The sequence below is a fragment of the Athene noctua genome, chromosome 5 (genome assembly GCF_965140245.1).
Source record: "Athene noctua chromosome 5, bAthNoc1.hap1.1, whole genome shotgun sequence".
In the NCBI taxonomy this organism is placed as follows: domain Eukaryota; kingdom Metazoa; phylum Chordata; class Aves; order Strigiformes; family Strigidae; genus Athene; species Athene noctua.
Genome location: NC_134041.1, coordinates 43,097,072 through 43,119,581, shown reverse-complemented (window position 1 = coordinate 43,119,581; position 22,510 = coordinate 43,097,072). Strand labels below are relative to the sequence as shown.

The following is a 22,510-nucleotide window of genomic DNA, read 5'->3' as shown; positions in this document are numbered from 1 at the left end:
GTTAAGATAGTTGTTAAATCATGGTTGATGAAAAATCTTTCTGTGATATTGATTGTTAATATCAGCCACTCTAGGGAGCTTTTTTCTTATTTCCTGGCAGATACTTTTTTAAATGGAGCACTTGTTAAGTTTTATTGGAGGGAACAGTGTAGCATCAAACTCAACTATGCAGTTACAGAGTATATTTGCCACTTTAAGAAAAATAGTCACTTTAAGTTCAGACTCAGTTTTAACTACAAAAATTTCTTAATGTATCTTAACCTCTACACTAAGAATCAAATGGCAAGGTCTTTTCAATGTTTTTGCTTTTGAAACTACTCTTTGAATTAATTCACAGAATCATCTAGGTTGTAAAGGACCCTGGAGATCATCTTAGAGTCCAACCGTTCACCTAGCACAGTTCCTACCTACAGCATATCCTTAAGCTCCAAATCAACCCTACTCTTGAACACCTCCAGGGATGGGGACTCCACCACCTCCCTGGGCAGCCCATTCCAACGCCTAACAACCCGCTCTGTAAAGAAATGCTTCCTAATATCCAGTCTAAACCTTCCCTGGCGCAACTTGAGGCCATTACCTCTTGTCCTATCGCTTATTACTTGGTTAAAGAGGCTCATCCCCAGCTCTCTGCAACCTCCTTTCAGGTAGCTGTAGAGGGCGATGAGGTCTCCCCTCAGCCTCCTCTTCTCCAGACTAAACACCCCCAGTTCCCTCAGCTGCTCCTCATAGGACGTGTGTTCCAGACCCTTGACCAGCTTTGTAGCCCTTCTCTGGACATGCTCGAGTCATTCAATGTCCTTTTTGTAGTGAGGGGCCCAAAACTGAACACAGTCATCAAGGTGCGGCCTCACCAGTGCCGAGTACAGGGGCAAGATCACTTCCCTGTCCCTGCTGGCCACACTAATCCTGATACAAACCAGGATGCCATTGGCCGCCTTGGCCACCTGGGCACACTGCTGGCTCATATTCAGTCGGCTGTCAATCAACACCCCCAGGTCCCTCTCTGACTGGCAGCTCTTCAGCCACTCCTCCCCAAGCCTGTAGTGCTGCTGGGGGTTGTTGTGGCCCAAGGGCAGCCCCCGGCATTTGCCCTTATTGAAACTCCTCCAGGTGGCCTCAGCCCATGGCTCCAGCCTGTCCAGGTCTCTCTGCAGAGCCTCCCTACCCTCGAGCAGATCAACACTCCCACCCAACTTGGTGTGGTCTGCAAACTTACTGAGAGTACACTCAATCCCCTTGTCTAGATCATCAGTAAAGATGTTAAACAGGAGTGGCCCCAAAACCAAGCCCTGGGGGACACCACTCGTGACTGGCCACCAACTGGATTTAACTCAGTTTACCACAGCTTTCTGGGCCCGGTCATCCAGCCAGTTTTTTACCCAGCAAAGTGTGTGATTGTCCAAATCTCAAGCAGCCATTTTTGCCAGGAGAATGCTGTGGGAAATGGTGTCAAAAGCCTTGCTAAAGTCAAGGTAAACTATATCCAGAGCCTTTCCCTCATCCAATAAGCAGGTCGTCCTGTCGTAGAAGGAGATCAGGTTTGTGAAGCAGGACCTGTCTTTCATAAACTCATGCTGGCTGGGCCTGAGCATCTGGTTGTCCCTCATGTGTTGCCTGATGGTGTTTAGGATGAGCTGCTCCATCAGTTTCCCAGGCACCGAAGTCAAGCAGACAGGCCTGTAATTTCCTGGATCATCCTTCTGACCCCTCTTACAGATGGGCGTCACACTGGCCAATTTCCAATCTGTTGGGACCTCCCCGGTCAGCCAGGACCACTGGTAAATGATAGAGAGTGGCCTGGCAAGCACCCCAGCCAGCTCCTTCAACACCCTCGGGTGTATCCCATCGGGTCCCATAGAGTTGTGTGTGTCTGTGTGATGTAGCAGGTCACTGACTGTCTCCTGGAATGCAGGGGGGTCATTCTCCCAGTCTCTGTCTTCTGGCTGAGGAGGCTGGATTCCCTCAGTACAACTAGCCTTGTTATTACAGACTGAGGCAAAGAAGGCATTAAGCACCTCAGCCTTTCCCTCATCACTTGTTACCATATTTCCTCCTGCATCTAGCAGGGGATGGAGACTATCCCAATTGATTGATCTTTACCTAATAGATTATATATTCCTGCATTTTATTTTGAGAATAGGCAATATTTATGCAATTTAAGTTGCCTTTCAAAATTTAACAAAAAGTGGATTAAGACTTGGGTATATGTAATAAGAGGAAATAAAATTGGAAATTTATACTTCTTAAAATGTCTTTTGCATTCCAACAGTCATCTTTGCCATTCATGCCTCAGTCTGTTAGAAGACAAAAATAGCAAATGCTCATGAATTAGCCTGCATTCTTGTTTGTGGTGGTTTAGCTCAGTCTTGGACTTAGAAGCAATGGATGGAGGAATTCTGAATCACTGTGGGAGAAGGCACGTATCCCCACTCTGACAGTTAGAAGAAATCATCCTTCATGCGCATCATATCACTGCAGCCATGTCTAAGTGTATCATGGCGTCAGGGATTCTTATCTTGTGGGTTGATGTTCTTGATAATCTCTGAATATAATACTGTCAAAAAGTGTTTCCCTGAGAAGGCTTATCCCATCCTATTTAGCAGTGCTTTTATCTTTTCTGGATTAAGGGTATACTCCACTGAGGCTGTTGAAGATATGAAAAACCACTGCCGGTGTTGTATGTGTTAACTTGTCTGGTATCTTCTATTAATTGGAAAAGTCATGTAGGCCTTCTAGGCTGCCATGAAAAGAGGATGGTCCCACCAGGGAATAAAATAATATTTCATGGGAGGTAGTAGTTCAGCTACTCTTTCCCCCCTGTTTTAAATCCTCCTTTGCAGTAAGCTTTTCTTCTGCCAGTTGCCTGCTTCTTTTTTTTTTTCCTTCTTACTGCTCTGAAGCTGGTCTTTGTATATATAATTACCTAGTAAGTTGGAATGAAAAATGCATATAGTTTGACTATTAAGTTCTCTGGTAAGATTTTGTATACTTAAAAAAATAACAAAAACTATTTTATCCAAAGCTTTCCTCTATTTATGTTGCACTGCTGTGAAAGGACAATGGGGTCAAGTTTGTAAAAATACTTTTTTCAGAACCAATGGCAGTTTAATATGCTATGGAAATAACCTAGTGAAAATAAAAATTCAATTTCAGGTGCCTGTGTAGTCCACTCACAGATGTCAGTTACAGTAGAAGTCAACTTTCTACCTGTCTTCTTAAGCAAGTTTTATGGCAGTTATGTATCTTTGTATGGAGCAGATGAGTTAATGTGTTGCAGAGTTCTGAAAGCAGCTGGTGCTTGCAAGGTTCTGAGGATGCTGACTACATCCTGTTGAATTTAAGAATCAGTTTTATCAATGTTAAATCTCAAGCTTTAAATATTTTGGTTTTTTTAGGACATCCGTCATGTTTGAAATTCTGTCCTGAGTTAACAACAAATGTGAAGGCCTTAAGATGGCAGTGTATTGAATGCAAGACATGCAGTGCATGTAGGATCCAAGGCAAAAATGCAGTAAGTTAGACTGTTGAGTGTTATCTGACTTTTGTTTACCATAGCTCTGTGCTTAGCACATGTGCAAATACAAATCACTGATGTACAACTTCAAGCAATGCTGTATTAAGTCTTTTTTTCCTCTTCCTCTTCCTCCCACCACTCCCCTCCCCCCACCCCCCTTCAGGATAACATGCTTTTTTGCGACTCCTGTGATAGAGGGTTCCACATGGAGTGCTGTGACCCACCACTTTCCCGAATGCCAAAAGGTGATAATAAAAATCCTTTAAATGAAAATACTTTCATTCACAGTCTTTTCTCGTATTAAGTGACCAAAAGCTCTTGAGCATGCTAATTATTTTTGCATTGGTAAACAGTATGATTTCAACCATGTCAAAGCCACTTTTATTTTTCTTCACTTGAGTTTTTTTTTTCCTCAGGAAAATAGTAAAGGTCTGTGGTCAGCTGACCAGGTGAATTCACTGTGAATTGAGTTGTTGGCCAGTTTATTGAAGGTGAAGTTTTGTGAAGGCTGTTAAAATGTTTGGAGTATATACACTGACAAAGAAATGTAGCGCAGGTGAAAGAGCCTGCTTCTTCATGCCTTCTGTAAGAGTAATTTAAAAAACAGACAAAACACCTGTACCTGTGTCTTCAGGTTCTCTAATCTCTAGATTTCTGATATATGGCACCTCTTACTTCTGCTTTCACATCTTTATGGCTTTCCCTATTTAATCTTAAAAGTTATACTAAAGACTTCTTCCAGGGTTTTTTTTTTTCCTCTCCCAAGTCCCCAGCCTTATAACACTTATTTAAGTGTTCAGATATGGTCATTTAATGTTAAAAGGTTGCCAAATTGAAGTTGTTGTATATTAAACATACTTGTGCGTGATCTGGTATTTTTTTGAGTGCACTGTGGTCTAGACTGCTTTGTAACACACATGTGATTTCCCCCCCCCCGCCCCCAGTCTTACTTGTGTCTGAAGAAAGATCTAGGTAATATAAGGAGGGACAAATTAAAACAGAAATTCTTTTAAGAACCCATTTGCTCATAATCTTTTCTGTGATCCTTATTACCTTTTTTTCCCGTTCCCCTTTCATGATACACTTTGCCTTCAGAAATTTCAAAGCATGGGTAGAAGTGGATCACTTTTCTTTGTCCACTTCTCCTTTCCCATGTCTTGTTCATAATATAATTTGTTGACCTTGTAATACATGGCATGTATCTTGGTAGACACCTGCAGTACAGATTAAACTGTGTACTATTAAACTTTTTCCTTTATGTAGGAATGTGGATTTGCCAGGTCTGTAGACCAAAGAAGAAAGGGAGAAAGCTACTTCATGAGAAAGCTGCCCAAATAAGGCGACGATATGCAAAACCTATTGGACGACCGAAAAATAAACTAAAGCAACGAATGTTGTAGGTTTCTCTTGAATTTTTTTTTGTAAATGTTTCTGAGAATGTAGTCAGGTAAGAGTTGATGGAGGTTCAACTACAGTTTTTAATGCTATTTCAAGTTGGGGAAGGTATGTGATAAGTATTCTAGTATATGCTTTTCAGCACAATGGCCAACAACAGCTTAATTATAGTGGGTGCTTTCTGTGTCATGTCAAAATATGATGAAAAAACTTCCTGTGACTTATGTTTCTAGATCCCATCATTTTTTAAAAAAACTTGTACCTATAGCAGATGCAAATAAAAGTCTGCATGATAACATATGCCACAGCTATCTTTTAAGTGTAACTTCAAATAATTGAAGTACATACAAAATCTATGCTAAGTGGATAATAGTGAGTTATTATTTCCAACTTCAGAAAACTGTTCTGCTCAAAGACCTACTCAAAAGTTGTATAAAAATGACTTCATTAGTTAATATCAGCTCACAAAACCCACTCCAAAATGAAAATTATGCAAGAGCTACAGAAGTTCTAGTTTCAGTGGTACTCTGGAAAAAATTATTATTTGAATTCTGCTGTTAAGCTGCCACTGGTTACTAGGGAAGAGGTTGCAGTTCCTCTTGCTTCTTGGGAATGTGTTTATCTAAGACAAGAGAATGCTGTAATTCTTTTGGCATCTATTTTTCCAGGGAACACTGTAGCTGAACATCTCAAGGCTTGGTTGGAGGATTGTTTAAGTAGTGATCAAATGCTGAGTTGACATTACACTGAATGTTAAACAGGAACAGATTCTGTGTTAACTCAAGTAGTATGTTGCCCTCCATCACATGTTCCTATCCACATACACCTTTCTTCTCCTTCTACTTAACTATCTGTTTGGCCATGTCAACTCAGCAGCTGTAAAGCTTTCTGGCTCTATCTACTACTCATTCTGTCATGTGGCTGTTACCCAACCATTTTTCTCTGTAGTCTAAACACCTGTTTGATATTCTTCAGAGTTGCACGGTAGCTGCTGTAAAACTTTGCATTTTGCAAAATAAGGATTTCTAGAGCCAGTGGAGCCAACATGTAAAAACAGAAGGGAAAAAAAAAATGTACTCTCAGTACTAGGATATGGCACACTAGTCAGGTTGATGTACTTGGTGTTGTGCAGCTTGGTATATTCTCTTTCTCTTTTCTCTCTGCCAGGATCTCTTATTTTGCCTTTTTTGGTCCTTGTCCTGAACTGCAGCGTATGTTGCACTAGGAAAGCAGTACAGGACAAGGATGAAGTGTCGTGCTACATGAAAGTAAAAGATATAGTTGTAGTGGCTCATGAGAGCATGTTGTTAAAGGAAGAATGGGTGAAACATTCTTTTACTTCTCCATTCTCTTCCTGACTAAATAACTTAGGAATTTGAAGGTCATTGAAATAGCCATACAACTTTCAGTGTTTTAACTGAAATTCCTATATACCACTGTGTGTATAATAAAAATATTCCATATATCTCTATCTACACTTCTAGTTTTACCCCTTTGAAAACTCCTAAGCCTTCAACTTGGAGGTTAGGGTTCTAATACAGTACTGCCATCTTCTCCAAACACATTCCTGATTTGGGTTCCCACAGTGGATTTAGAAAGAATGTTTGTCTGACAGTAATTCTGTTTCTCCTCCTTCCTCATACATGTAGAACAAAGGTTGGAAGGTTATGAGGGTTTTACTGTGATATTTTGCTAATGGGATTCTGAGATACAACTTTTAAAGTAAATGTCATAATAGAGGATGCAGAAGTTCTCTGAACATTGCATGATGATTGTGAGTATTTTTATAAAGATTTCCTCTTCTTTATAGCACATGAGCATGTTATAGTACTTGTGAGTGTTCTTTGTGTAATAAATATTTTAAATACTATGGGCACACTTCTGTGACTTCAATGCCTAATAATTATCTGTATGAAGAAAACAAAGTAATCCTGTATTGGAAAAACAGTGAGTAGGAGATGGGATAAGGGGAGAGACTCTTCCTAATGTAATCCTATTTAAAATTGATCATGAGGTACAGAAAATGACAGTGTCATAATTAAAAGTCTGTGGTCACAGGAAATACAGGAAGGTTAGCTAATGCCACTTAAGTTTTTTTTGTCTCTACAAAGAAATCTGTCCAGTAGTACTGCAGTAATTTTTTGCTGGTTGACCATCTGTAGGAAGCCCTTCACAGGCAAATTACTGTGTAGGATTAACTAAAACCAGGTGTGTTTGGCCCCTGGCACTGATGGTGATTACTGCACCTGGTAGTGAGAATAGGTCTTGTGATGGACATAAGCTTATGACACCAAAGGATTCAAAAGGCTTAGAAGTTTTTGGTTTTGTTGCCTCTTAGAAGCTAACCAAATTTAGGGATGTGTGAGTGGAAAAGGGGCTAGTTCTTAAACTGGTGGGCCCTTGGAGTTCAGTAAACCAGATGGTCGCCCCAGGCTGTTCAATCTCTAATTAGAAGCAACCTGTTGGAATTAATTACTTCAGCATCTCAATTAAGAAGGCAAAATCTGTGGAAGAAAACTTTCCACTGCAGAGTAAATAAGCTAACTTCAAAGAGCAAGATGGAAGAGGGAATAGAAGCATTTGATTCAACTGTATAGCTTTGTTTGGATTTGCAATTTGATCATGCCTCCTGATACCTATTTCTTTTACTGCAAATATTTTTAAACCTTGTGTTTCTATATACTTACAATTTACTGCTCTTCAGCGTATCATTCAGTCTTGTTCCTCTCTTCAGTCATTTGCGACCAGCTACCTGTGCTTCTGGTGTCACAAACATTGGCTTTCAGCATGTTCTTTTTCTTCCTAGCATTTAAATAACATATACCACTCTTAACACCTTCCACTGACTGGTTTATGTCTTTTCTTCAAACACCCTTTTCTTGGCTATTTTTGGTTTTGCTATTGTTACAATTTCTAAAGGAAACAGAGTCTATTTTTTCGGTTTTGTTGTAAAGCTCTTCATAAACTACCTCACTTTGCTTTTAGGTCTTTGGTGGTAATTTTTACACTAGTGTTAACATACAGTATGGAAAAAATAGCAGTTTCTTGAAAACTGACTGTATTGCTTTAAAGGACTAATAGACTTTCTCTACAATTTAAACAAATGTAGTCTGAAGTTAAGTGTTTTGATATGCAGTAATTTATTAACACTGAACATGTGTATCTCCTTTGTGTGTACAATAAACTCTGTGGTGATGGATCAGTTGATGTGCTCGGACACAGTGCATTGGTGTTTTTCCCCAAAGAAGCACGCTTCTATGATGCCTAAAAGTAGGTGGGGAGACTATATACTTTGGAGATCCTACTATCCCAGCTGCTTCTATTTATATGTACTGTGGAATGTCTTTTTAAGAAAAGGAGGCTAGGGGGAAAAAAAAAAAAGGGGGGGGGGGAGTAGTTGGATGTTATGTCATAATGTGAAATGTATTTCCAAAGTGTATATGTCTTTAAATTTCTTTAGAGATTAAGTACAGTGGCATAAGTAACTTGTATAAATTGTAGTACTGTTTGGCAGTAGTTACAGACGTTTAATGCTGATTTTCATTTTCCAAATTTTTGCATAGGTCTGTAACCAGTGATGAAGGATCCGTGAATGCATTCACAGGAAGGGGGTCACCTGGTAGGGGTCAAAAGACTAAAGTCTGTACCACACCTTCATCTGGTCATGCTGCATCTGTGAAGGATTCAAGCAGCAGATTGCCTGTTACAGACCCCACTCGGCCTGGTGCCACCACCAAAATCACCACCACCTCCACCTACATATCTGCCTCTACACTTAAAGTTAACAAGAAAACCAAAGGGCTCATTGATGGCCTTACTAAGTTCTTTACACCATCACCTGATGGTCGCAGATCACGAGGTGAAATAATAGACTTTTCAAAGCACTATCGTCCAAGGAAAAAGGTCTCTCAGAAACAGTCATGCACTTCTCTTGTGTTGGCTACAGGTACCACACAAAAGCTAAAACCTCCACCTTCTTCACTTCTACCCCCAACCCCCATCTCTGGTCAGAGCCCCAGTTCGCAAAAATCCAGCACTTCCACTTCTTCTAACTCTCCCCAAAGTTCTTCCAGTCGGTCAAGTGTACCCTCCTTTAGTAGCCTTCCTAATAATAGTCAGCTAAAGGGACTCTTTGATGGACTCTCTCATATCTATACCACTCAGGGACAGTCTCGAAAAAAGGGACACCCAAGCTATGCATCACCCAAATATTTGCGTCGTAAACCAGAATTATCTTCCACATCAAAATCTAATAGCTGTTTCTATGGAAAGAAAGAGGTTGGGAGCAGGTTTATTTCTCATGCCTGTACCTCTGGATGGGGTGTGTCTAGAGGACATGCTTTTAAAGCAATTGCTCACCTCAAGAGAACAACTTTCCTTAAAAAGCACAGGAATCTAGGCATATTAAAGTATAAAGTGACCCCTCAGATGGGGACCCCCTCACCAGGGAAGGGGAGCTTGGCAGACGGAAGGATTAAACCTGATCAGGATGATGGTAAGCAAAGGTCAAAGCGCCAACCAAACCTGCGTCCCGTCCAAACCAAAATTCTTATATTGTCACATAGGTCTTAGCTATTTCTCTTGTTCTTACTTCACTTTCATACAAAAGCAACAAAACTTTGACCTTTTATCTAATGCTGACTAAATCCCGAAAATGTTTGGTTTTTTTTTTTTTTCTGACTAATACCACACCACCTTTTTATTATTTTTTGCATCTGTAGTGACACTAGGAGCCCCAAATGCCTTCATAATGTTGCTTATGGCTGTGTAGTACCGCATGAGTAGCCATTTTTCATGCTATTTCCTTGTTCTTCCCTGCCCTTTCTCTGGCAATAGTGCTGTCGTCATGATTGTGTGCTGTCAGTGCTTATAACATTGAGCATTTCAATTCATTTCCCTCTGCTCCATTGCTTTTTCATGAACAGTTCCATCCTGCTAGTCTCCACAACACTTGATCTGTACTGCTGTGAGCTACCTTTTTTATAATTGCTTTTATTTAAGAAAAGAATATATTTATAATGTTTGAATGTAGACTTAGCTTAGCACTGGTCTCCAACTTTAAAGGGCAACTTTTTTCCTCTTATTTTTTTTTTCTTTTTTACCTTGTAGAGTATACCAGAATTTATCACCTGGCATAGTTCTAGTGATAGAGTAAACTCCATTTCATGAGGTTCAAAACTAATTTAGTAAACTGGACTGTAAAGGCTTAGACAGACAGACAAGCAAATACCAAAAATAGCTCATGCAACAGCAAACTACAAAACAAAAAGGGGAGGAATGTTTCATTTCTGTTATTTGGTAATCCCAAATTTAGTTAAAATAGGGAGTCATAACAGCCACAGTTGCTACAATGCTTTTTAGGAGTATCACTTTGCTAAGGCACATATAGTCTTCATGTCTGTAAATAAACTTTTTGCTGGTTTTGAATAACAGATACTGAAATCAAACTAAGCATCAAACAAGAAAATACGGATGTATTTCTGGTGGGAAGCAAGGATACTGTTACACAGGAGGATTTGGAAGTATTTAAGCAGGCTCGAGAACTTTCCCTGGAGGTAAGAATCATGTTGCATAAAATGTAGTTATTTCTGTAAATAAAACCTCATTTAATCTTCATATGTGTATTCATCTTCGTTTTTAATAATATACCTTTTGATCTAATGTCATGCTTGTTCTGAATTTAATTTGGGATACACTGTATATACGGTTACATTCTCCTGAATGGGAGACAAGGCATCATACTGGAGTGGGTCAGATGATAAGTGACACTTAGGACAGATTTTGAAAGATACGCTTGAGCATTTTGGGCACAGGAGTACCACTGATAAAGCATAGAGATTAAGCATAGCTGACATCCTGGTCGGGACTGGAGAGGATGTTGGTCGGTAAAAATGTGCCCAATGATTTTTTTTTTTTCTCTGTAGATAAAGCAACCAATGTAAAAAATTAAGTCTGTCCCAGCAAATACTGTTTGGTGGTGGGAAACTGGGTTTAGTGAGTCTGTAACTTCATTTTATGCAATTATTTAACACACTTTGAGTTTAAATACTGCAGACTTTTTCTAGCAGTGAAAATATTTGAGCTGAATCTGACTAAAACTATTTATACCAGCTGGTGTTAGTGTTGTTCTTAAACATATGTAGTGGTAAACTAAACCTTGTGGAGACCGAATTGTTTTGTTTGAGGGTTTGGGGTTTTTTTGCCAAGGAAGCTGGACATGGCACCTGAATCTTCCCATAGCAAACCAGACTTTACTTTTTCTGTGTCCATGAAATGAGCAACCAGTATCTTTGAGAACCTGGGTAGGGAGGTGCATGTAACATTTCAATTGGTATTTTTTATAAAATTGCATCATAAAAGAGTATGTCTTGTACTTTTTTCAGTAATGGAATTCACTTAGGTTTATTTCAGGTTTACTGTACAAGAACTGATATTACCTGCTATGGTTCAATGCAGTGATCTTTTTATAGTCTTCATTCAGAGTGTATTAACCAACAAACTCGAACCAAGTTTAAAGATTCAACTTTGTTATTAGTTTGCACTTCCATTTGCTTGGGGAAAATTGTTCCCATCTCCTCCTTTTTTTGTCTTTCATAAGCAGTCCAAAAATGCTAGGTGCTAAGACTTCTAAAATTTGTCATTGAAATTCCTTTTCTTTACTCCCACCTTTCTTCCTTCTTTGTATTTACCAGTACTTCAGGGTCTAGTAGTCATTTTCTGATACGTCAGTATGATAGCCAGGATTAGTGTGTGTTAGTATACTGTTGATTGTTATGAGGTAAATTAAAAGGACTCTAGAAGGGTTATGCTTATCTTATGCCTTCTCCCTCATTGTTTTGGCAGAAGGACAGCTTTGAGTTTGAAATAGAACTGTAGAGAAGTCCTCGCACTAGGTATTTCAAGAGATGAGAACAGAGGCACTTGTGCTTCTTGTTTGATTGGGCCATGCACCATCTATTTGTATGTGCTTACTTGTATGCACTGCTCATTTAACTTCATGTGTAGTTGTTTGGCACCTGGAAATAAATTTTTCACTGTTTATACTTGGCTGTTTGCAGACTTATGTCCTCTGTCCAGGTTGGAAGAACTTTAGCAACTGATTTGAATACTTCAGGGTTTTCACAGCTTTACTGGGTGAAATTGATGATCTAAAGCTAACTTTCCTTTTTCTAGAAATAATATTTTGCTTTTATTGCACCTGACAGAAAATTGGGTGTAAAAACACAGGTGAAACAAGTGGGCGATACCCTTCAGTGATTGAATTCGGAAAATATGAGATCCAGACCTGGTACTCTTCACCTTACCCACAGGAATACGCAAGGTAGCGAGTTGTCAAGATCATCATACATTGTTGGAATACTTACTATGATAATTGTAATTTATTCTCTTACTCTTTTATAATTATTTATGATTTACAACTTGTAAATATGCTTTTGTAGTTAAAAGTGAGAACAAGGATTTGTCTTTTTTTGTCTTTTTTTTTTTTTTTTTTAACTAGTTCTAATCATGGAAGGCTGTTTTTCCTAGTCCTGCATAAACATAATCTTGGAGTGTGTATTGGCCTGGTTTTGTCTGGGGTTTCTTTGTGGGTTTTTTGGTTTTTGCTTGGTGTATTTTTTTGTGCTGGGTGTTTTGTGGTTTTGTGCGGGTTTTGTTAAGCTGGTTTTTGTTTTTTAACCACTGCAACCAGGTATGTCCAGTTTCTGGCCATGTAGAGCACTTAATCTTGTTTGTCATCCAGAATTTGTTAACCTCCTCTTTCTAGGGACCAGGGAGAAATCTGAACATGTTAGATAAATAAAGTCAAAGTGAGCAACTCATGGCAACAGTGTCTCATTTCTGGCCTTCTTTGCCAGGGTGCACCTCGGAGTCAGGCAGAGAGCATGAACTAGTATGTGTGCTCAGAAGATCTCTGCTGACTTTTGCATGTGCTGAAAATAAATGTTTTATGAATCCATTGGATCTATGGCACACATGGAGATTTTCAGAACTGTATGTTTATCAAGCTCTACTACTATAACAAAAAACCAAGTTATGTGGTCTGTTCCAGAAATGCCTTTGTATAGCATTATTGTAAGCTGCCTTTTCTCTCCATCCCACTCGTTCCTAGATATTATCATATTTGCGTGGTGGGAATGAGGGCTATATTGTTAATTGGTAATATAAAAAACAAGGGCTAAAAAAGTGTAGAGTGTTTTTATTGCCTATACCACTGCTTTTGTAGTGTTAATATTTCAGTTACTTATTCCCTCCAATTTATATCATATTGTGAAAGAGTTGGTACCTGTTCCATTAACTTACTTAATCCCAGATAGAGGCATAATGACGGGTAATTCTTAGTATGAGGTGACAGTGGAATGGCATCTGTAGGAGGCAGTGTGGTCCTCAGCTCTGAGTGCAGTGTGATTACATCATACAACAAACAGTTCAAAGTACTTCTTATGTTGTTGATAAACTTTCTTAGAATAGTGTAAACCATGGTTGTGATCCCAGTGTGTCCCAGGATGTGCCAGTAACTTCAGAGCTGATAGATTGTCCTTTGCGCTGAAACTTTGTAGGATAGTTTCTGCAGCAGTCTTCCACTGCTTCAGTAATTTAAGAATGAAGGTAAATAGCCATAAAATTCAATGAAAGGAGCGGTTTCTAGTATGTAGAACACAGGTCAGCATTGTCTTACATGGGGCATGTGGTTTACTTGTATGTAGTGGGAACTGAACCCTTCCTGGAGGAATACAGTCATCTGTGTTTCCTGTGTCATGGAGGTGTGTGGAAGGGAGACTTTCTGCCTGTGTGCAAACAGTTTGGATGGGCTTCTCTGTTCAAGTAAAGTGATAGTTTAGGTGGGGGTGAGGGGGTTCAATCCTGCTCCAGTTTGCAGTCCCACCCAAGTATTTGGAAGACAGTGGAAAGAAAAATAATCTCCTAGCCTTCCCCATGTACAAAATAAGGAAGATTAAAGGGAGAGAGATTCCCTGTATTCTTCTGTGTGCCTCCTTTGTGTTTGTTGGAAAAAGGGTGAAACCTGAGGTATGACTCCAGTGTGCCTGCATTGATGGAGACCACAGCAAAGGCTTAGGTAGAATGTGGGAAGGGGGAAATAACTGGGATCTACTGGAGTCTGGACCGCAAAACAACTGTCTGCACTCCAACTGTATTGAATTAGGTTCACTCTGCTTGATTTAATCTGATTTTTTTCTTCTATTTCTTTTCTAATGGCTGATGTGTGTATGTTTAATCATTCACTCTAATGTGATATTTATTTAAATGTAAGCAGCATGTACTTATCGTACCTTATATTTAAATGGGGAGGGCCTTTCACTTTGTGGTAACTTTCTTCTTTACAGAATTCAACAAATTTTTTTTCTGTATAAAATATCTTTCTGATTTTCATACAGATTACCAAAGCTTTACCTGTGTGAATTCTGTCTTAAATACATGAAAAGTAAAAACATTTTGTTAAGGCACTCAAAGAAATGTGGCTGGTTTCATCCTCCAGCCAATGAAATTTACAGAAGAAATGACCTTTCAGTATTTGAGGTAGGTATATCAAGAAATCTAAATTTCTGAAAGTAACCAATTTGTAGACATTACAGACCAGTTGTAGAACTCATGAAAACTGTAGCATACTTAAATACTTCCTTGGAGATTCTCCTTACACTGCAAAAACAAGTCCATCTTTGCTGTCCCACCCTGCCATGTTCCCTTGCTATTCTTACTTTCTTTGTACTTTGTGCATTAGCCAACCTCTTAAGATACTTGTATAGCATGCATCTTAGATGGGTACTGCAATGGCAGCCCTTTGACTGGATTGCCTTTACCTTCTCAGCAAAAGTACCTCTTGCACCCATTCATATCTGGCTATTTGAGTATCTTGGAGGTTGAGAGAATACTGATCATCTTGTAGATGCTTCCAGTGTATAAAAGCAAGCAGACAGTTTCTTGTGTATTGTTCTAAAAATACAAATACAGCTATTAAGTGCTTTTACCTTCCTTTTGGATATTTGAGAAACCTGCCCTGGAACATCCTGGTTGGATGATGGAGGTTCAGTCTAACTTTGGATAGAAAACACTGAATTTAGGAAGTCCACAGTTGAGCTTGTAGAAATGTATTCTTTTATAATCTACACTATTCTCTTGAGAGACAGCATCTTTTAAACTTTGAAGGATATCCTGGACAACAGAATTCTGTTTCAGATAGCATACCTGCAGTTATTAAAGCTGTGTGTTAACCTCCACATTCCTGTTTCTCAAGAGCTGTTAAGGATTGCATTTACAGAAAAGACTGCTGGGGTTATTAAGACTTGGTCTGAGGCTGTTTCTCAACAGCAGTATTTAGATGTGTATCTTGATAACTTCTTTTTAATTGCAGGTATCATATATTCTAATTGAAACTTGTGTTTTCATATTGTATAAATGTCTGGTCTTCCTGGTCATTGCCATTATTCATTCAAGCAATGGTAGATGCAGTCTTGAAGTTCTTATTAAATTTGAACAAAATCTTAGTATTTGGTTCACTTGTTTGGATTTGTGCTATTAAAAAAATAGCTATCTTTATCAAGATGGCTTCCTTCCTGACTTGGACAGGTTTTTATGAAGACTGTAGATCTGACAGCAAAAGACTTCAGTTTTAAACAGACTTAACTCCTTTTCCTATCAAGAAACAAAATTGTCCTAGTCAGTCCAAAATAATTCCCATTTTCTCTATTAGCAGATGGTAAGAATTGTGCAGCATACAATAGGCAAATCCTGCTTTCCAGTTTATTTTTATTAGCTACTGCCAACATGTGAATAAAAACTTGTTAAAAAAAAAGTAAAATACAGCGGTGAGAATGGGGTGGAGAGGTCAAGGATTGACACAAAAAACACAAGGAAAACAAGGTGCATGTGAAAGCAATGTCCCAACTCTTTCTTCACTGCTTTTATTTCCTTTATCTTAGGTGCTTCAATAAGCACTTCTGTTAAGAATTTCTAAAATTTTTAAAATTTTATTTCAAAGGTTAACATCAGTTTATAGTCTGATAACTGTAAGAACTACTCATCAGCTGATAATCCTTCCTTTATTGGTACTTTCAGGAATTCTGTGCACCTGTTTTCTGTTGGGCAGAATGAAGGGTTTGTGGTTTCCTTCATACTTTCTGGTTTTGAGAAAAATAGAAACGAGTTTGGCATTTAAGATTTATGTGCCTCTGCCCAGAGCATGACTTTGACAGATTTGAGAGAAGACTTTGACATAGTTTACTACTGTGCTATAGCCAAGAAACTTTCGACAGATGCTTGCTTTTGAACTTGCAGTCCCTCTTTTTTTTTTTTTTTTCTTTTTCTCTTCTCACATTTAAAACTGACGAACAAGCTGTGTTTGGCTGGAATTGAAGAAGTTTTGTACAAATGTTCTTACTGAAACAGATAGCTTGCATAATTTGGGTTTTCAGGCTTATGACTTACCCAGTGATGAATTCTACTTGCTTCATGTTCGCATTTAATTTGAACACTTGCTAATAAGTGTGAAAAGGAATAAAAAATATATGGACAATGGAGTGAGTTGGTTGAGAGCTTAATGTATTTGATAGGTTGTTGAGTGCTGTGTTTATTCTTATGCCTTTAGAATCAGTAGCTGTTCATTAAATGTTTTTTTCTTTAACCCAGATAATGCAGCTATACTGTTGAAGTCATCTTGAAACCCCTAAATATATCCTAAAGGTTGAGCTTTACTCACATTTGTAACTAGGATTCTTACTAAAAGATGAGTTAGAGTAGAAATATGCCTTCTTTTTCAGCATGGTTTACATACCATTTAGCTGTCACTGAAATACAGCTAGTGATTTCATCAAAGAGTATCTGTACGAGCAAACTTCTCCATTAAGATGCTTATTTCAAAAATGCTGTTGCCTTTGACTGAGCCATCCCTTTCAGGGAGTAACTAATTGATCGAGGAAATCTGCATCTGTGTCTGTCTTTTCTGGAGCTGTCTGAATCACAGCTTGACTCTTTACACTCATAACATACCTAGACTAATTGTAGTAGTTAGCCTGAATATTTAGTTCTCTCACTCAATAGCATTTTAGTCTGGCACAGAAATTTTGTCTTGTCTAATTTATCTAAAACATTGCTGTGAGTGATACATAATTGGCAACTCATTCATTGGCCTTACACCTTAAGGATTCAACATAATGCACTTCATTGGGGGTTTTTTGTTCTATTTTAATTGTTGTACACCACTACCTTCTAGCAAACCACAGTTTAATGTAGTTTTAGCTAGTAAATTTTTATTCTCTGCCAGTCATATTTATTTTCCTTCCAGGAACGAAGTGAAAGAGGTAAGTCTGACTTAAACAATGAGTAGGTGAAGTTACTTTGTTTAATAAATCTGGATACCTGGAAGATGCTTACACATGCAAAGTAATTAGTACACACTGGAAAATTCTTATGTAATAAGAACCTGGGGCATTTTTCTTCTGAACCTTAATGTGGTTTTCTTTCTGTAACACCATATTGTTCACGTTCCTTCTAGGGATATGATTGATTCCATAAGTTGTTTTGTCCTAACATTTTTTGTGCCATTGGAAATAACTGCATCTGTCTTGCTTTCTAGGTTGATGGAAATGTGAGCAAAATTTACTGTCAGAATCTTTGTTTGCTAGCTAAGCTCTTTCTGGACCACAAAACCTTGTATTATGATGTAGAACCATTCCTCTTCTATGTCCTTACAAAAAATGATGAGAAAGGCTGCCATTTAGTTGGATATTTCTCTAAGGTAAAAAAAAAAGTGATGTTTGTTTTTATTGTGATCGGGTTTTTTTAACATTCCTAATTTCCTGCTTTACTTCATACTTGTGCCAACAGCAAAGAAAAAAAATGTGGAAGCCTGAAATCTTCTCCGTAAATCTCAAATATAATGTGTGTTGTCTCAAATACACTTGTATCTTCTTGTCTCAAAGGCTGATGCAAATTGAGAAATTGTATGTGCATTCAACCACATGCTGTGGGGAGTGGAGTGTTGGTTTGGGGTTTTTTTGTTTGTTTCCAGAATGTGGTGTGGTTTCAGTTGAAAACTGAATCTTTTTCCATTTTTGCAATAGTATACCAAGTCTTAACTTTTAAAAGTGTTAGTTGTTTGAAATGTTGATGTGTTTTCATGGTTTTACTGCTCATTCAGGCTGGCTATTTAGACATAAGTGGCCATGTTCATCTCTTGTGTACAGTGTGATCTAATGCAGTTACTCACTGCACTGAATTTAAGAATGCATTGACTATGGTGGATGCCTTCTTCAGAGTGGATATGTATGTTGATTGTGCTTTTGCTTTAAATTTTAAAGCAATAGATGGCTGCTATAAACAAAAATAATACCCATGTGTACTGTGGTGACAAAGATGACCAAAAGTAATGGTGAAGTATAATTGGATGTGCCTGCAACAAGAAAAGCTTCCATTATTGTCCATAAGAATTGTGATGAATTGGTGCTGTTACTCAGAAATTCAGTACTACTTGCTCCTAGTATCACCACCTCCTATCACCTATATAATTTTCTTTCTTTAAGTGGTGATTAGTATGAAGATACTGTTTTGAAGAAGTCTAAAAATCTTCTCAAGTACCTGCATACTATACAGCGATCTCTTGGGGGTCTGGCCAGTTCTTCTGAGATGTGGGCCTTGCTGGGATTAAAGTAACAGTGAGATGTATAGGCATGATTTTCACTGTCTCTTATGTCAGTCAGAAGTTCTTGTGGCATACAAACATGTCAACTCTGATATAGGCAAGTATTTTCTAGATTTATTTAAGATACTGCAGGTGTTAAGGTGAGTCTCTCGTGATGTTTGCTCCTTTTTTCAGCAAGGATGCATCTTCTTCCCCCACTTCCCCCCTGTGGCGTGTGACCAGACTATCTGTCACATTTGATCACAAATGTTTTAACTACCAAAACTTAGAGGAAAAAAACTTAATCTCAAATTATTTGCTGAACTGCATGTGTTCATGTGTTGTTGCATTTCCCCCCCCCCCCCCTTTTTTTTTTTTTTTTTTTTTTTTTTTTTTAGAAAACCTCTGTGTGTGTATGCTCTTGCTGGCAGAAATGCTCTGTCTTTTCTTCCAAGATTACAAATACATTGCCAGGATATTAACTTCATACTAGCAACAGTTTTGAGGGTTTAGGTAGCCTATACAGAGGGAATAATTCACCATGCTGTAGAAACTAAGACACCTTGCAAAATATGGCTTGGGTATCTGTTCTCACAGCTGAAGAAATGTTTGGAAACAGCGTACTGGCACATGATCCTGTCAGTGTCATCACTGGTCTGGTGTCATCTTAGTGAGGGGCTGAAGTGATAGGTGGTGTCTTAAACTATATGTGCTTGACATGACTTCTTGTCAGTTAATGCTGACCTGGATATTTTTAGTTGATTTATTTGGTCTCCCTGAAAACTACCTTGTGCTGACTTTGGGGGGTTTTTTTGGTGTGTGATCTTTTAAATGTAACAGGATTTGAAAGCTCTTCCTTTTTATCATTAAATCTGAAAGGACTTATAACCTTATGTTGCTGAAACACCTCCATAGTTGAGATTCTTCCTTCTGTTGTCATAATCAGTGTAATATTTGACTCAATTGCCAGTATGTTATATTAGTTCACTCTGTCTGAAAGAGCTCTGGCTTCTGAGTGTTCTGCCTTGATTTGGATTCAGGTGCGAAGCATTTTGCTTTGAAAAATTTAGCATGCTTCAAGTGTAACTTCGTAGTTCTGTGGGTATGGGGTTCCTCCCCTCCACCCTGACTCTTATATTCATTTAGAGAAAGAAGACAAAATAAAGATGGAAACCAGCAGGCACTTAATGTAGCAATTGCAGAAAATACAACTTCATCATGTGTATGGATATTATTTTCCACTTTTTCATCCTTGACAGAATTGTCAGCGAATCATGAAAATATGTTGTCTTACCTTTCTCCTCCTTTACAGCGCTTAAACTTCATTATGTTGTTTAGATAATGTATTTTAATGTTTAAGATGCTGAGCAGTTCACTAATAAGTATTTTGAAGGGTATGTTTGATACTTCCTCCTTATAATGAAGTATTAACATGGAATTATTTGACTTTGGTACTGACCCCATGCATCTGTTCACCTTATTGGGATATTTTACAAGGACAGTGGCAGGTGCAGGCAATTGCCCACTTCAGCAGTGCTTTGACATACTTGATCTGTTTCTCCTTCCCACAGGAAAAGCTTTGCCAGCAGAAGTACAATGTCTCCTGCATAATGATCATGCCCCAATACCAAAGGCAAGGATTTGGAAGGTTTCTCATTGATTTCAGTAAGTGAAGTGTTTTATTTACACTTGTGATCCAGGGAGCTGATGCTGTTACAAGGAATTGTAATACATGAAACTTTATTTAACTCGTTTTGTTGTTTATCAATAGATAATGGGATTTCTGTTTATATTTACATAGGACAGAAAAGCTCCCTGAAGTGAAAAACTTACTGCTGCTCTGTTATTGTACTCACGGAAATTGAGAATGGATCTCTCAGCAGTAATATTAACTCACAAAGCTATTACCCTGAATGAATTGTCTAAATTACTTTCCATTTTGCCTTGCTCATTAGTATAAGAAGCAGCAATTATTTGTGATTATAGCTAAGAAGGTGTTAGTCCAAGGCATTGTCTACATTCTAATATTTCTAATTTACAATTTTTTAGCTAAAATAAGATGCTTTAGCTGAAGAATTGGCGCATAGAAGGAATTTATTTTGGTTTTTGTCTTGAAGTTCATCACTTCCTTAGTGGAAATTGTTACCAATAAAAGTGTAGGTGTATGTGTACTTGCTGCTTTATTTTGCTGAGTTGCCTGACCTGTCAGAAAGCTTCAAGCACACTTGTTTAAATATAGATTTGATACTCCCCAAATCTTTAAGCTGTGATGAAACTCCAGCCAAAATTCTCTAAAGAAACTTTTCAGTTGAGTGTCCTCAGTACTACAGAATCCGACTTTATACTGTAATTTTGAGGGAGGACGATAAGGAATTAGTGTATGTTCTCTGTGATTAGTTTTCACTATTAGTTAAAGCACTGTAGAATTACATGACAAAAGAGATAGTTAATAGGATTCATTCCCTGAAGGTGTATACAAGAATATGAAAATGCAAATAATAATACATTGCAGTATAGCATCAGGCCAAAACCAGTAATTTGTAACTGTAGAGTTTTCAGTGTCTTGTAGTGTTCTACCCAGTATGACTAGTTCATAAAGATACTGAGTATGTCTCAGCATTGTACGGCTTTATAAACAGTCTTCACTGTATCCCTGAGTTACTTAAGGATGGTTCTGGACCACTTAATCCACCATTGAAATGTAGCTATCACTGGAGCAGAACACATCAGCTGTTCCATTGTGTGCCTTCTGCAACCTTTTAGGAAAGGCAGTGAGAAGTACCGCATATTTCTGGACCTTCGGTGAAATTTAAGCTTACTTAGGTAGAAGTTGGCCCCGTTTTAGAATTAGGATCTCTTCTTGCAAAAGGAGATGGGGAGCTCTTACTGGTCACAACTGGTAAGTACTTCTAGGCTTTTCCTTTGTTTTTTACTCTGTGGTGTCTTTCAAAAAAAGCACTCTGAACAAACATTCTAGTTGAGTTTGTGGTAGCTATGTGTACAAAACCGATGGTACACCTATGAAACCTATGGATTACACAGAAGGTCTGGATATGGATATGATGCATATCTCTGGATCTGTGCTCTCTTACTGTGCTATGTGCTTCTTAATCTGGAAAAATCAGTAGGGTATTCTGTCCCTCTTATCCTTCTGGAAAAATCTGGAAGCTCATCAGGTTGTTTGAATCATTAGGACTTCTATAACTTGCAATGTGACCTGATGATATCTTTAGCTTTGAAGCTTATCTGGTGCTATTATTATACCTTTCCTGTTTGTATTACAGGTGTAGGCTGCAGCTATATACATGCTGGGCATAGTCCAGAGACCAGCTTTAGCTTCTGCTGTAGTTAACACACTGCCCACTTCATCCATATGCAGTCAGTCCTTCAGTAGCTTTCCACAGTGTTTTCCCTTTGTTTTCTGGACAGAGGTTCCCTTAACTGAGCAGGAATCAGACTGTCTTCAGTTTCCAGCAGAAGAACCAAGAGGTGGCTGAGAAAGTCTGGCTCTGTAGTGAGTGAGGTGCAAACTAAGTGAAAGTTAGTGAGTGAACTGCTTGTGGCTGTTTTTCCCTAGGTGTAGAAGGGAAGGTAACTTCAAGGCTTGTTTCCTTCTGCCGGATGGAGGCTGCATGCCATTAAATGGGGCAGCCATAGCCTCACTGGGATTAGTGAACCCAAAATCTGTCTTCACACAAAACCCCTTCAAAATCAAATATTTACTTTTTTTAAAAAAATTTATTTGTGTTTCTACCTCTGATATTGTAATTGATTGACTACCATCTTTGTGGTTCACCCTTTCTGTTCACTTGTGGTCTCTTGAGAATATGTTGCTCTAACTGGCCTGAGAAGATGGGATATAACATAAAAGCCTGGTTATTATTCTAAGCTTGAACAGAGCAAGTTTACCATAATTTAAAACATTTTTTGCCAATAACGTTATCTAGATTGTCATGTTCTCATAAATT

General features: G+C 38.3%; 1 protein-coding gene across 8 annotated transcripts in view; it reads left to right on the top strand.

Moving 5' to 3' along the window:
- The window catches only part of KAT6B (lysine acetyltransferase 6B), a 121,654-nt gene that overhangs the window by 65,166 nt on the left and 33,978 nt on the right, over positions 1-22,510 (top strand). For 5 of the 8 annotated variants that reach the window (XM_074907197.1, XM_074907199.1, XM_074907195.1 and 2 more), the window contains exons 4-12: positions 3,396-3,511; positions 3,678-3,759; positions 4,778-4,910; positions 8,473-9,404; positions 10,343-10,464; positions 12,115-12,230; positions 14,305-14,446; positions 17,499-17,660; positions 20,114-20,207. In XM_074907197.1, coding sequence (XP_074763298.1) covers positions 3,396-3,511; positions 3,678-3,759; positions 4,778-4,910; positions 8,473-9,404; positions 10,343-10,464; positions 12,115-12,230; positions 14,305-14,446; positions 17,499-17,660; positions 20,114-20,207 — 1,899 coding nt within the window. Of the gene's footprint in view, positions 1-3,395; positions 3,512-3,677; positions 3,760-4,777; positions 4,911-8,472; positions 9,405-10,342; positions 10,465-12,114; positions 12,231-14,304; positions 14,447-17,498; positions 17,661-20,113; positions 20,208-22,510 lie in introns of those variants that run through there. The other 3 variants (XM_074907200.1, XM_074907201.1, XM_074907202.1) reach the window with 3 other exon arrangements.